Source organism: Podarcis filfolensis (assembly GCF_964270895.1).
Source record: "Podarcis filfolensis genome assembly, chromosome: 5".
Taxonomy (NCBI): Eukaryota; Metazoa; Chordata; class Lepidosauria; order Squamata; family Lacertidae; genus Podarcis; species Podarcis filfolensis.
Genome location: NC_139608.1, coordinates 40,577,033 through 40,591,636, shown reverse-complemented (window position 1 = coordinate 40,591,636; position 14,604 = coordinate 40,577,033). Strand labels below are relative to the sequence as shown.

General features: G+C 41.7%; 1 protein-coding gene across 8 annotated transcripts in view; it reads left to right on the top strand.

The window, feature by feature from the left end:
• The window catches only part of ARHGEF4 (Rho guanine nucleotide exchange factor 4), a 159,320-nt gene that overhangs the window by 62,394 nt on the left and 82,322 nt on the right, over nucleotides 1-14,604 (top strand). The window contains exon 1 of one of the 8 annotated variants that reach the window (XM_083615190.1): nucleotides 8,376-8,845. The exons of the other annotated variants lie outside the window; for them this stretch is intronic. Within the exon in view, the coding sequence (XP_083471316.1) occupies nucleotides 8,653-8,845 (193 nt within the window). The 5' untranslated portion in view covers nucleotides 8,376-8,652. Of the gene's footprint in view, nucleotides 1-8,375; nucleotides 8,846-14,604 lie in introns of those variants that run through there. 8 annotated transcript variants of the gene reach the window in all.

Below are 14,604 nucleotides of genomic sequence, written 5' to 3'. Positions count from 1 at the left end.
TAGGAGCTGGATGACCAGTGTTCAAATCCCCACTAAGACATGCTCACTGGGTGACCTTGGGCCAGTCATGGCTGTTCAGCCCAACCTACTTCACAGGGTTGTTGTGGGGATTAAGTGAGGAGAAGGAGAACCATGTACACCGCCTTGAGCTCCTTAGAGAAAAGATAGGGTTTAGATGCAATCATTCAATCAATACTGGAAGAACAAGAGGCCAGAAATCCACTTCTTAATTCCTCCAGCTCAAGAGTGTTTTCTTATCTCACTCTCAGTGACCTACTATTTGAACTTTACCATACAAAATGACTTCAGTTGGTAGTGAAAATTCTCAGTCTTTCATTATCTGTGATACTGTTGATGATCTACCAAAGGTAGATCACTTATTCCTCAAAAAACCAGGAGGCTTTCTAAGTTCCTTAAAAGTTTCTTAGGAACACATGGGAAACTAGTGGGATTGCTGAGTTAGCTGTAGCCCTATTTCTGCCTTCTCTCCAGCTCTACCACAGAACTGATTACAGTTGTTTCAACTCTGTTAACCTTTTGTCTGAAGTTGTTTAAAAGAGAAAGAATTAAACTATTTTAATAGAGTTGAAATATATATGGAGATTGGCCAATAGGTGGTGCCCCAGGTTTTAGAACGCTCTAGATGTTATCCTGGAAAGGGATGCTATTAAATGTAGTGGTAACTTTTGGATTACACAGAATATTTTGAAACTGAATATTGTGACCTTAGCTGGAACCTTTGGAATTATTCACAAGCTTCAGGACACTGGAACAAAACACAGCAACTTAGCCCAACATGCCCAAGAATGGCACGTAATGGAAACTGAACAGCATAAAACGACAGGCGTTACGAACTTTTTAAAGTATTCTCTCACTGTACTACTCAAGCAGGAGAAGTGCTCATGTTGCCCTTAAAAAAGGAGAAGTAGAGAACAAGAAATTCTGTTTTCTCATCTCACAACAACGTCCTGCAGTTTTTCAATTTTTAAAAGATATTGTTCTTTGAGGAGCTGTTTCTCTCTCCTCCCCCTCTCTAGTGCTTAATTATACACATATAGGGCTAGAGGAAGGCTGAACATTTAGCTGAGAGGCAGAGGGCTTGGTGGATGAAGTCTTTGAGGACGTTATAGCTGTGTCCCACTCCCACGAACATAGTTCCTCTACATCGCTCTGAGAAAGAGGGAAACAATCCCTTAGAAGGGACCCATTTTTGGAGGATGAGCAGCTGTCCTCTTGTGAGGGTACATCTCTGGAGGGTGGGGGGATCCTGGTAGTGTATGATTTGATCATTAGGATAGTTGGGTGTGTCATAAGTGTACAGATCACAGGGTGAATTACCTGCCTCTTGCAAGGGTTGTAGATGTCACCTGCTGTCTAGGTAACCTGGGAGATAGGAAAATGTCAGTAGTCACTTGTGGTGCATGCTGGCACCAATAACATGGGGGAAAGTAGTCATGAGGTCCTAGAAGCAAAATTTAGGTAGCTATGTAGGATGCTGAAAGCCAGGACCTGCAAGGTAGCTTTCTCTGAAATGCTGCTGGTCCACATGCAGGGGCAGCTAGATGGGGCAGCTTTGTAGTCTCAGTGCATGGATGAGATGATGATGTAGGGAGAGGGTTTAGATTTGTTAGGCACTGTGGAACATTCAGGGACAAGCTAGGCCTGCACAAAAGGGTCAGGCTCCACTTGAACCTGGATGGAATCAGGCTGTTGGCACTTAAAATGAAAAAGGTGGCTGAGCAACTTTTGAGGGGCAGGGGGAGCAGATAGGTGCTGAGGAGGATTCGGTTCAGAACAAATCTCTCTGGGATAAATATGATAAAATTGGTGAAAATTTAAATAGGGGAGGCATAGATCTAGGCATTGTGAGTGCAGGGGCACGGGATAACAATTCGGAGAGGCCAAAGCACCACAGGTCAAAACACAAATGTGAAAGACACTTGAAGAGAGAGACTGTATTACAAATGTTTATATGCTAATGTGCCAAGTTGAGTGAACTGGAGTTCTTGGTCTTAGAGGGCGGCATTGATTTAAGGGACATAATGAAAACCTGATTGGATGGAGAGAACTAGTGGGGTGCAGTTATATCTGGGGGGAAACTGTATAGAAGGAACAGTGAGTGACATACTGGTGGTGGTGTTGCTCTGTACATCAAAGTTGAACTGTTTGATGAACTCTTAGGTGTCAAAAGGAGCTAGCAAGGTTATAAAAGATGCCAGAGGAAGTATTTTTGAAATTCTAACATGCTGTCTCATACTATAAGTTGAAGGGAGATCAACTGAAGGGTATTGTATAAATAACAGCTGCACACACTCTTATGTTCCAAACATGCCCATATAATTTATCTATTGTATTTATTTCAAATAATTTATATCTTGTTCTAACCAAAAACACTCAGAGCAGCTAGCAATAAATATACCATCTCATCAAAAACAACACACTAAATCAACACTAAAGCCCCAAGCATAAAAACAACAATAGCAGAACATACAAAAATACACAAAAATAACGGCACTACATTCATTTCAAGAAAATGGTTTCAAAACAGTACAAGAAATACTACAGGCAAAATGCTGAATTGATGGGGCGAACTAATCACCAGATGGGGTCTATCAATGTCGACAAGACGTGGGGCCATGATGCATTAGTCTCTAAGAATCTCAGAGGGAAGGCACTCATCCTTGAAGAGGTCAAGAAAGTTCTTTTCTCAGCAATAAATTACCTCCGCTCCCATTCCCACTAGCATTTGAGAAACTTTGCAGGAGAAACGGAGGGAATCTCTGTCAGTGTGCTGTAATATAACATCATCATGTGACCAAGTCATGGAAGAGTGCACCAATGATTTCTGAAGCTGTGCAAATGAAAGTGTCACTTTTTGATGACTGAAAAGAGACGTTTGGCATAGGAAGTCTGGCTGGCAGTTGGTGGATTTGCAAACTAGCTTTCTTCGCTGATATAACATGGTACATTTGTGGCCTTACGGCAAAGTTGCAAGCTGAAGGAAAGCTGATATGTGATTAGCTCAGCAGTAGAAAAGTTCACAAAATGAAACTGCAACCTTTTCAAAAGAAGGTAATTCAAAGTAACTTGTTTCATTTCCTGTCCTTCTTAATTCTTCTAATGTCAGAATGAAGGACATGGGAGGGCTGTATTCCACTGTGCAAAATTGCTTCATCTTCAGCAGCTATTTTCTGAGAAGAAGAAGAAGAAGAAGAAGAAGAAGAAGAAGAAGAAGAAGAAGAGGAGGAGGAGGAGGAGGAGGAGTTTGGATTTGATATCCCGTCTTTCACTCCCTTTAAGGAGTCTCAAAGCGGCTAACATTCTCCTTTCCCTTCCTCCCCCGCAACAAACACTCTGTGAGGTGAGTGGGGCTGAGAGACTTCAAAGAAGTGTGACTGGCCCAAGGTCACCCAGCAGCTGCATGTGGAGGAGTGGAGACGCGAACCCGGTTCACCAGATTACGAGTCCACCACTCTTAACCTCTACACCACACTGGCTCTCAGTGAGATGATCCAGGTCTCAGAATGGTTCCTCTGGAGGTACATTTTTTAAAAAATCTGTAGCTTATGTGGAATCTGTATCAAATTACCATTAATTGAAACTATTAGTATGCAGTCAAGGAAAACATATCTAAATCTAGTATTTTAAATACCCTAAAATACTAAAATTTAAAAAATGACAGCCCCATTTGACTTGATGGTGCAATTGGTTTCACATCCTGGCTTGTTCCAATTCTAATAACCACAGAGTCCCATATCAGGGTCCTAATGGAAGACTCTTCTTAATTAACCCAGTAAGTTGTCAATCATGGCATGTAAGGATAAAGGAGGGAAAAGATAGTGTGAAGACAGAGGGTGATAATCAACTAACCTGTCCTGTTAGAATTTTACTTGCACACAGAACGGCAAACTAACACTATTTCCGCCTTGTCTGGATGCTTGTATCAAGTCCACCTCTGATCACAAACATTGGGATGTGATGAAAAAGAACATACTGATGATACTGAACCCTAATCTCCAGTTGAAATAGCATGGGATACGAGATTGAACCTTTAGCATGACACACACCTAAAGCCATGGGATACAGCCACCGTCTCTAGCAATCACCTTTTGTGACCTATCCTTCAGGAGTGACTGGAGCCACTGCAAGTTAGTGCCATCTTGGGAATGGGAAAGGGTAAGAACACCACTGAGATGTCCAGGAGGCTAATCAACAGGATCACATTCACCCTTCATCTCCCAGTCTAGATAATTTACCAGGATACCAAAGACAGTTTCAGTGCCAAACCTGGAGTGGAAGCCACATTTGAAAGAATCAAGATAATCTGCATGCATTCACATCTATACAGAATCCAGTTTCTAAACACCTACGGTACTTCAAGATGACTTTACAGGCATGCACATGCTTTATCTCTCACACATTTGCTCTCTCACACCTGTGCCCTGATCTGCTTTCTGCCCCAGCTATTTTCCTCTCTCTCTCTCTCCCTCTCTCTCTCTCTCTCTCTCTCTCTCTCTCTCTCTCATTCTCCTCTTCACCCAGTTGTTTGGTTTGCTGCTGTCCATTCACCTTAGCCAACTACATCCCATGCCCTAGCTTCTTCCTGAGCTCTGATTCAGCTCTCTCAGTGCCTGGCTCTTGCTAGTGCCATGTTTGCCAGGCAGTGCAGATTCTCAAGAAAATGGCCCGTTTTGTTTCCCCACTATTCCTATTGTATGCTACAAGAAAACTGAATTACACACTTTCATTCCTTCAAGCTGCACCCCCCCACCCAAAAAAGGGGAAGATTGCCTATGTCAAAGCATCCCCCACAGGCAACACTATTGAAACACAGCAGCACAGTCTTTGCAGCAAATGTCACATTTTTGCTTTTCTAATCATTTTGAAGAAAAATGTATCTGTGGGAAGTGACATAGAATCTAGGTCTCGCAGGTTAATATGAAATTTGGTATATATTTGTTATATATTTAGAAACGCATGGCCACTTCTCATCAAAAAGGGTTTGTATCTTTTTTCTTAGTAGCAATGATGGTCACGAATAAGAGAAACAGGCAACTGAAACTGAAATGATACTTTTATGTGAACCACTTGGCATTTAAAATACTCAGTGCTAACTTTTGAGTCACACTCTTTGCAACTTGAATTTTAGTTGCATAGGCTATTTATAATCTAATTAGCAGCATCTTCATTAATATACCACTTCCTTCTGCATTCATGTCCTGACAATGCAGCATTGATTCCTCCCTGCCATATATATCTCTAACCATCTAAATCTGAGGAGGAAACTGGGTAACTTGAAAACTTGCATTTCAAACACCTGTAGGTCCTATACGTAATAAAAGTATCACTGCCCTATTTCTTCTTTCATTTCTTTCCCCTCTTTTGTGATCCTGGTTCAAATTAAAGCATGTGCCCATGCATGCTTGTTCCACATTAAATAAATGAGAGATAGGTCAGGAAACATGGTTAATGATGTTGCCTCCATTTCTGTGAATTAAATTAGAATGTGACAGAGCACCTCAGTGGAGCTGCAGTTTGGTATTGTGTGGTTGCTGATATGTTGCTTCACGAATTTTATTGTCTTTTTTATTGTTTTTATGATATATTGCCTGTAGTTTGCCACCCTGAAGGTGTCAATCGGGATTGAAGGTGCAAGATTTAAATCCTTTAAGAAACAAGCAAACATACAGCCACCATTTTAAGGATTACACATTGAGAACCCTGTGGAAAAGCCAAAACAAAACCTTACCCCTCCCTCCAAAGACCCCAGTGAAATTGCAAAAGATGATCTATTGCACACCTTGAAGAACCAACTGCACATCATGCATTCTGGCTTTTATAACATCAACCATAATCTTTTATTGCTGCAGCAAGGCATACAAGATCTAAGCAACAGGCTCAGCATTGCAACACGTAATTTAGTGGCTATCAAAAATGTCTATATAAAAACAACAATGGCCTGACCACCATTGCTACTCAGACCAACACAGGGTAGTTGTGCTTGGAAACTTTAGGACTCTGACGATCTCACTCACTGAATCAGATCTCATCAGATGTGCAGAAACCAAACAGAGATTTGGTTTAACTAAGCTTTGGTTCAGTGGGTAAGATCGGATTTTCGCAAGCCACAGCTGTGGAACAATAAAAGCTCTCAGACCCGGGGGAATTAAAGGGTACACAATATGACTGAAATACGGGTCAAGTGAAAGTGTGGATGAGCCCTTAGTTGAAGGCAGAGTCAGAATACCAGTGGCTGGAAGTAGTAGCAGAAACAGCAACTGCAGCTCCAACTCTGCTCTATGTCACAAGAGCCAGGCCCTGTGGAATTTTCCATGCCCCCTCATAGACCCATTATGAATGAACATCCAGATGGCTGCTGGTATTTCTGTTTGGCAGACATGTAGCGCTTGACCACATGTAAGACAGCTCTGCTGTTTGAGAGAGGCTGTTCTGTACCTTGCTCTATTAATGCCTCATGACAGAGCAGATTAATCTTGCTGTCTTCTATGATGCTAAATATGTAAGATCTTCATTACCTCCATCTGGGGAAACCTTTCTTCATAGGAGACCTAATGCTAACTGGTTTTATTTTGTTTTATCATGAACTTATATTTTAATTGTTGTTGGAAGCTGCTTTGAAGACAGTGAGGGGCATGACTTGCATCTTTCAAATAGAATAAAACAAACTTTCCTGAGCATTTATAAGGCTGTTCTTTGATTAACACTGTTTATCAGAAAACAAAAAGCCATGGGAGAGATTCCTTTTGTCTTGAAATTCAAGGATGACTTCAGTCATCTTTAGGTCTGACCTGCTGGAGACTTCAGTCTGTGTGCAATATTATCAAAATGTACAGAAAAAGGACACCCAGCTGAAATAAATTGGGTTACATTGATGGACAACAGGTGTCCTTTGCAGAGTTTTAAGGCTTCAGCCTGCTTCAACTGTATTCTCCGTGTTCTAGCTTATGTCATATCATCCCTGTCTGGGCCCCATAAGAGAAGCAGTTGATTGTGCCTCTTGGAAATACTTGCAGGGTCTCTTTGCTCATAGTCTCTGCATATTTAAAAGCTGAATTCCTTCCTTGCAGGGAATGCAGTCTTGTACTGTCTTTGTTTCACTGTGCACAGGAGTGGGATTTCTCTGACTCTCTCTCAGCTAACATTGGGAGGGAAACAAATGTCTACGAGACATATTTAATATTTTACAGCAAAATGCGGTTGTTATTTTTTGTGAGGGAGGAAGCATACTTTAATCATTTCAACCTGTTGCAGGAATTATCGCAAATGCAACAGTTAGTTGCATTCAGGAAGACGGTATTCCAAGAATGTTTCTATTTTAACTTTTGTAGATTGACAAAGATACTGCATGGAAAGTGCATCCATGGGGGATTTCGTAGGTCCTAGAGCTGCCAACTGTTTTCTGGCTGAGCTCCAGTGCCTTTAATGGCTTTATGAAGGCAAACATTTAGCAGCTTTCCCTGCATGGAGAGACAGGGATGAGAAAGGTACTCCTGCTGAAATTTTCCTGGTACCCAAGTGTCTCAAGGGCACAGAAACCCTGCCCTGGGGAAAAATTGGAAATCCTAGTAAATTTCTTATCGTTCCAGGAAGCTCTGGGGATTTCTTCATGTCTTAGGTGTGCTCATCAAAAGACAAAATAGTTTTGCATAGCCTGTGCTGGTCAGCTGTCTGTTAGCAGAACTCTACTTGGGAATTGCAGACCTCACACAGAAATATGTACTTTTAGCATGAAAAACTCTGAACCACCTGAATGCCTTATTTTCCCTAGGAATGCTTCCTGCACTTGCAGTTGTGTGCCAAAGCACGAGCCAGAAGCACAAAATGTTCTCATGTATGTATTCCACATTCAGAATGAAACTTTATTTAAACCAAGGATGATGAACTTGTGGCTCTCCAGATCTTGTTGGACTCCAAATCTCAGCAGCTCCAGCAGTGCAGCTAATAGTCAAGGATGATGAGAGTCCCCACAACACCTGACGAGTCACAGGTTCCCTGGTATGATGTATGCACTTTAAAAAGTGATTTTGCCTCACATCACCAATCACATAGTCTTGAGGGCCAGTCCCTGCTTCTTTGGATCTGATCTTTCTCGAGTGTATATTTTCCCCGTTATGTAGTGGTGGTTCCAGTGCCTTGTAAAACAGTTTTAACTGCTGCAGCTCCAGCTAGTTCTAGATATCCTCAGGACAGTGTGAACATGTGCTGCCCATTCGTCTACGTGTTTTACTTAGCTGTCAGTCTCATTCTTTTCTGTGGGCCTTATTCACAGATATGTGTGCAAATGATATTGTCACTTTATTTCTTGACCCTTTGGAATTTAAGCTCTCGATCCGGTGATCTAGTCCTCAAGTTGTTTAATGCCTTGGCAATCAGCTTAGAAGCAAGCTCAGCTTCTGCAAAACTGTAGCTGAGGCTTTTTCATCAGCCACAGAGGGAGCCTCCCTGACGGACCCCTATGATGTCAGGTTGCATCGTGCAGGCGACTGGCAACTCAGAGGAGAGGAATCCCACACAGCTCTGAGACAGCAGGACCTGGTGCCACTGCCCTGTGCGTAGCTGCACGGTGCTGTTCCATCTCCCTTCTTTCTCCGGAACAGCAGAGCCTCTCGGCTCTCCCCTCTGCCTGCCTGCATGAGGACCCAGCAATGCTCCAGCTGCGAGTCTGGCGGTGCACACAGTGGAGAAAACTGCAGTAGCAGTGGCAGCTCTGGGCTCTCCCCAGGTTCGGATTCAGATAGCAGTGGAGTGGTGTGTGGTGGTGGCAGTGGGATGAGAGGTGTCCTTTCCAGATACTGGAGCTTGGAGAGTCTTCATTCAGCTTCTGGTAAGGAAAGCTCAATTGTTGTTCTGTGATATTGCACTGACCTTGGGAGATAAAATTGGAAGAAATGGAGAATTTTGATAACTGAGGATGGGCAGCATGGCCGTTGGGCAGCAGAACAAGATAACCTCAGAGCTTTGTGCCTATGCCTTATGCTTGGTATACTACTCAAGACTGTAGCAGAAGCAAAAGCACCTGATCACACTTCGGGAATCAAGAGTTCAGAAGCAAGGATTTCAAGGTTTTGAAAAGATGCTTATAGTCTTGTCAGCTTGCTGTTTCCACATCGACAAAGTTGTAAAATCCACAATACAGCATGCCTTCCCCCTTGTTAAATTATTGAGGAAGATTAGCATTACAGCCTATTACAGTCTGATTTGTGTCCCTTTTGTCTTCTTTGAGAATTATCTTATTTATTATTCATTTCCAACACTGTTCTGGCTCAGTGTTGTTGGCATCTGTCATTCAAGTGATGTAATATACAGTGGTACCTTGGGTTAAGTACTTAATTCGTTCTGGAGGTCTGTACTTAACCTGAAACTGTTTCTAACCTGAAGCACCACTTTAGCTAATAGGGCCTCCCGCTGCCGCCGCACCGCCGGAACATGATTTCTGTTCTCATCCTGAAGCAAAGTTCTTAACCCGAGGTAATATTTATGGGTTAGCGGAGTCTGTAACCTGAAGCGTATGTAACCTGAAGCATATGTAACCCGAGGTACCACTGTACGTTCATAGGTAAGAACCAGTGTTCGAAACTCCCATTGTTCTAGGCGCATTTTGCGACAGGGAATTTCATTAGCGCAAGGAGTTTCCGAGCTCTGGGCGCAGTACTACGCCTAAGATTTCAGATTAAAATTGCAGAGTGGAAGGGGACCTTTTCCTGCCTCCCCACTCCCAACAACTTAAGAGACCCTCTTAAGTATACTATGGGGGTGGGCAGTGGAAGGACCAGACCACGTGAAAAATGGACATAATATTTTAGCTGCAGTTCATTCATTTTCAGCTTTGTATTCTTGCTATAAAAAAGCACACCTAGACATTCCGTTGTTGTGCCCCAACCTAGGTTTAAGGTACCTTTAGCTCCTAGCTTTCATAACTCGGTTTCTAACACTGGTAAGAACTGTAAACATGATATAATAGGGAGAATTTGCAGTATTCTGATTTCACCATTGATTGATGAACATTTAATTTCTTATCAAGACATTGATAACTGCAAAGCTTTCTGTTTTAGATTGATATTACCCATCAGTTTCATTATCCGCTAGTTGGTAATAAGCTACTTTCCCCCTTTGGTTAGTTTTGGCATGGGCCTTCAGGCATGACGGAGAACTGTATTTTCCACTAGGTTTGCTGTGTGCTAACACTGGAAGCCTGGATTGGATAGAAGGTTCAGTTTCATCTTTGGAACCCATTGAAAGTATCTCCTCCTGTTCCATGCAACACTTCTGTTGCGATTTGCAAGATTCCTACTGGAATGATAATAAGTTTGTCTTGCAAAGGTACCTAACCTTATTGCTCCTTATGGCTCATGTGGTATAGCCCCATCCTGTGCAAAAGATGTGCATCTGACAAAATGTGTGTATGCTTGATATGGAAAAATAAATCCACGGTAGACTATCATCTGATGTTTTCCAAGTGAGCAATCCAGTTTGTTTCCCTGTTTTTATAGCTGTCTGATAACTCAGTGAAAGCTATTCGTTGATATGTGGTGTCTCACTGTATTGGAGTTATAATGCAAGATTTACCTTGCAGTTGATGTGTATTCTGCGGTAGAGATAAGGTCTTAGCAGTGCTTGTGTTTCTACTGTGGCTTTGGACTAAAAAGCAAATGACGCCTTAGGGTAGGGGTTCTTCGGAGGTCCATGGATGGGATTTAGGGGGTCTGTGGACACACAGAGGAAAAAAAATCTTCACTTTCCTTCCTGTTAGTTTGAAAATTGGCTTTGTGAAAATTATTTTGGGGGAATTTGAGGGAGATTCTCAAAGGACCACTGGCTCAGGGCAAAATTACATGCTATGTTAGTTATGTAGCTGTGCCTTTAAGTGTAGGGGGTTTTGTGTGTGTTAAAAACATCCACACAATTTGCCAGTTTGGGGGCTTTAGCCCTTTGCCTCCTGCTATGGATGGGCTCCATAGCAGGAGCCCATCCAATCCTTCTGATGTGGATTGGACTCCTTGCACCTGCGACGTGCATAGGAAAAAATAGGCAAATGGGAGTTTTTCCATCCATGCAAATTGCACACATGGGGCCTTTGAGCCAGGCTTGGACTGCAGTGGTGGGTAAAGGGTTAAAGCTTTTCTACAGCTCCTGCTAGGGTCCATCCAAATCAGGGCCACCATGCTGGCAGCTTGGGTAAAACAATTGTAGCACTTGTAGCTGGCTGCTGGACTTAAGGTTATGGGCTCTTTATTTCAGCTATAGGAAAGATTTACAGTTCTCTTCTTGCTACCTACTGCTGGAGACTGGTAAGATTTTAGTAGCTCATTGTCATTGTACCAAATTGACTTAGATCTGACTTAGATCTGACATCCATCCTGTTCCCACTTGGAGGGATGGAGGACAATGAGAAGTCTCTTCATCAGAATGCTTCTTCCAGTGGTAATTTACAACAACCCCTCTCCAAAAGAGAGAGAGAGAGAGTTTGCCATGCCATTGTTTAACTAATACCGTACTTGTCCTGCCATGCTGTGTTTGTTAAGGGGGAAAGGCTCAAGGCATTTGAGGTTTGGATTACAACACAGTTTTTGCCAAGCCTCATGAACATTGACACAGGAAGGACTCGTGGTGACTGACATTTTTCTTAAAGGACAAGCTTCTCAAAGAATTCATTTCCCAATCTATTTTGCTTATGGTAAATAGAACAAGCAATTAAACAGCAAAGACAGCCAGAAGAAAAACAACTCCATATTTTTAATGGCTGCTTCTAGACAGAGTCTTAATATTGTAAGTGGGTCATTCAGATATCGCAAACAGGTTGTTGACAACAGGTTTTTTTTTTTAACTTAGTGGATTTTCCAAGGAAAGAGTAAATCAGGCTTAAATGTGTGTGTGTGTGTGTGTGTGTGTGTGTGAGAGAGAGAGAGAGAGAGAGAGAGAGAGAGAGAGAGAGAGAGAGAGACTGGCATTGTGAAGTCCACGAAGTTGCATGTGGCTGCTGCAAAAAACTTGAATGCATGAATAGCACTGATTTCATAATAAAAACACTTCTTGAAACACCCAATATTTTAAACAGAAAGAAAGATAGTGAAACTATGTACCAGGCTCTTACCTGGAGCTCTAAATATGTTTTATAAAACTTTGTCAATACCATAACTCTAAATGGGAAAATGTCGAAGCAGGATTAACATTTTTACTGGTGCTCTGTGGATCTGCTGGGAGAAACAGTTAAACATGAAAAGGGATTTCTTTAGCTCATTAATAGGATATTGCATTTACTGAAAAGGTATTGGTAATGCAGGCAGTGAGCCTAAGGTTCTGCAAGCTAGAAAACATGTAAAATGTAATTAAATAATAAAGCAGTCTTTATGATTTACATTTTTATTACATTATGGGACTATTATGAAACAAATTGATTTTATTATTTTTCCATTCTGTCTAGGTGTGTGTGCTCAGTGTGTGGATGCACGTATAACCATGTATTGTTTTTGGTAAACATTAAGCCTCACCAAACATTGAAAACAAAATCCTCCATTGGGTGTCTAATTTTATCTTCAGTGTACTGATTCGATCAAGTGAGTTTAGGAAATGTCAGATGAGGAGTTTATAAGACATGTAAGGTATACTGGAAAACCTCACAAATTTGAGCAACAGGAACACAATGAAAATCAGTTCCATGAAATGTAAAGGCATTCTAGGGTTAGCCCAATTTTTCTGCCTCAGGCAAAGGGCAAAATGCCCCCAACCCCACATTGCTGCATATTGAAGTTGACTGGAATGGCAGCTGAATCTTACTTCAACACTGGTGATGAGATAGCATCCTCTAACATATCCAAGGACAATAAGCTAATTTATGATGTGCAGGGCGAACTACTCAGTGTACACAACTCTTTGCCTCTAGCATTTCACTGGCTCCAAAACATCTGCCACCTGAGGCAGCTGCCTCAGTCTGCCTAATGGTAGGGCCATCCCTGCTTCATGCATCTGGAGAGGAATTCAAATGTTTAGCTGTGCTATTGTTTAGGGAACCAAAAGGAAATGCTTGTCTTAGTTTGTCAAAATTGAATAGGAGCCAACTGCATGATGAAACCAAATAAGGCAAATGAAGTTCTTGAGTATATTGGGAACAGGAAGTGGGTTTATTTCTAGTACAACAATACAAAGCTTTGGTGAAGTGTCATTTGAAATAATACTCATTTTAATAACTCTGAGAAGAATGAATTCAAATTATAAGAAGGAAGCTAGATTTATCAGAGGCCTATCTTGTTGGCATCCAGCTGTCTCGGGAGACAATGGAAGAGTGCACCTTCAGGGGTGAAGTCAAACCATTGGAGAGTTGCATGCCTGCTGTGGCTGTAGAGATCGATATGGGAGAGACATGTTTTGTTGCAGCTGGGGCAGATGAAGGCATGCAGTTTTGCTGGTGTAGGTATACCATGGCATTTCAGAATCAAGTAAAATAGAAAATCTGACTAAATTATTCATGCTTATTCATGAAGGTAACATTGCAGAGTGTATTCAGGTAGAACAAGGCTGTTTGGGGTACAAGAACTTGTGGTTAAAATTGTCGTTTAATTAATTTAGGCAGAGAATCAGATGAAGATGTACAGTTGTAGAGTTGCAGAGCCTATTGTAAAGATAGATACATTTATGACTTGATACATTAAAAAAAATATTACTTTAGTGTCATGGTTGTAACCCACAGAAGTCAGGAAAGCTTTAACTAGCACGAGATCTTGGGCTTTTCCTCCTCACCCATGGAACATCAGGATCTATCCCAACTAGAGATATGATAGTGAATGAAATGGGTTTGTGTCACACTAAGTTTTCGGTGGCAAATGAGAGTGGTTGACTTTTGATACGCTATAAATCAGGCGTGGGGAACTTGCGGCCTGTAGATGTTGGTTTATTACTTTCATCAGCTCCAATCACCATAGCCAATGCTCAAGGATTCTTTGAGCTGTAGTTCAAATGCCATATGGATAGCCACAGGTTATTGGCTAGTACTCTTGTTTCTTTGAAAACGCGCCCCCCCCCCCATTCCCTTTATAGCGTATGTCGTGGCTCAGTGCTTGGTCAACTTCAGGGCTCTTAGCATAGCTTGACTCCTGTTCTTTCTATGCAACACCTTGAAAATTCTGCAGGTTCATCTGTGAAAGATAGCATATATATTGCAGGTTATCATCTTTCCTAGCTTTTATAGTCACAAAGGGGATTGAGGACCTTCTAGCAGTCAACAGATGATAAGAATCTCTGGGTAGCAAAGCAAGGGACTAATATGCTGGTTCCTTTCATGAAAACAGCTAGCAATGGTTTATCATTCCTTGCAATTAGCTTATCTTTTCCAAGGCTGCATTTTTTTGCATTACAGAATTGATAACAGAATTGATGGTTAGCATCTTTCTTGATTAGTCTGTGAGGTTTTCCTTTTTAAGATGATTTTATCTGGAAACTTACCTTGAGGCACTAATATATGAACCTTGTCCATGGACTGCTGTGTATGATTTAATTGACCTTGTGCCTTTGGGAAATTGGAAGCAAAATGCAACAGAGAAAGGATGAAAGAAGCATTCGGCACCTTTTCAAGAGCAAAAATAAATCCGT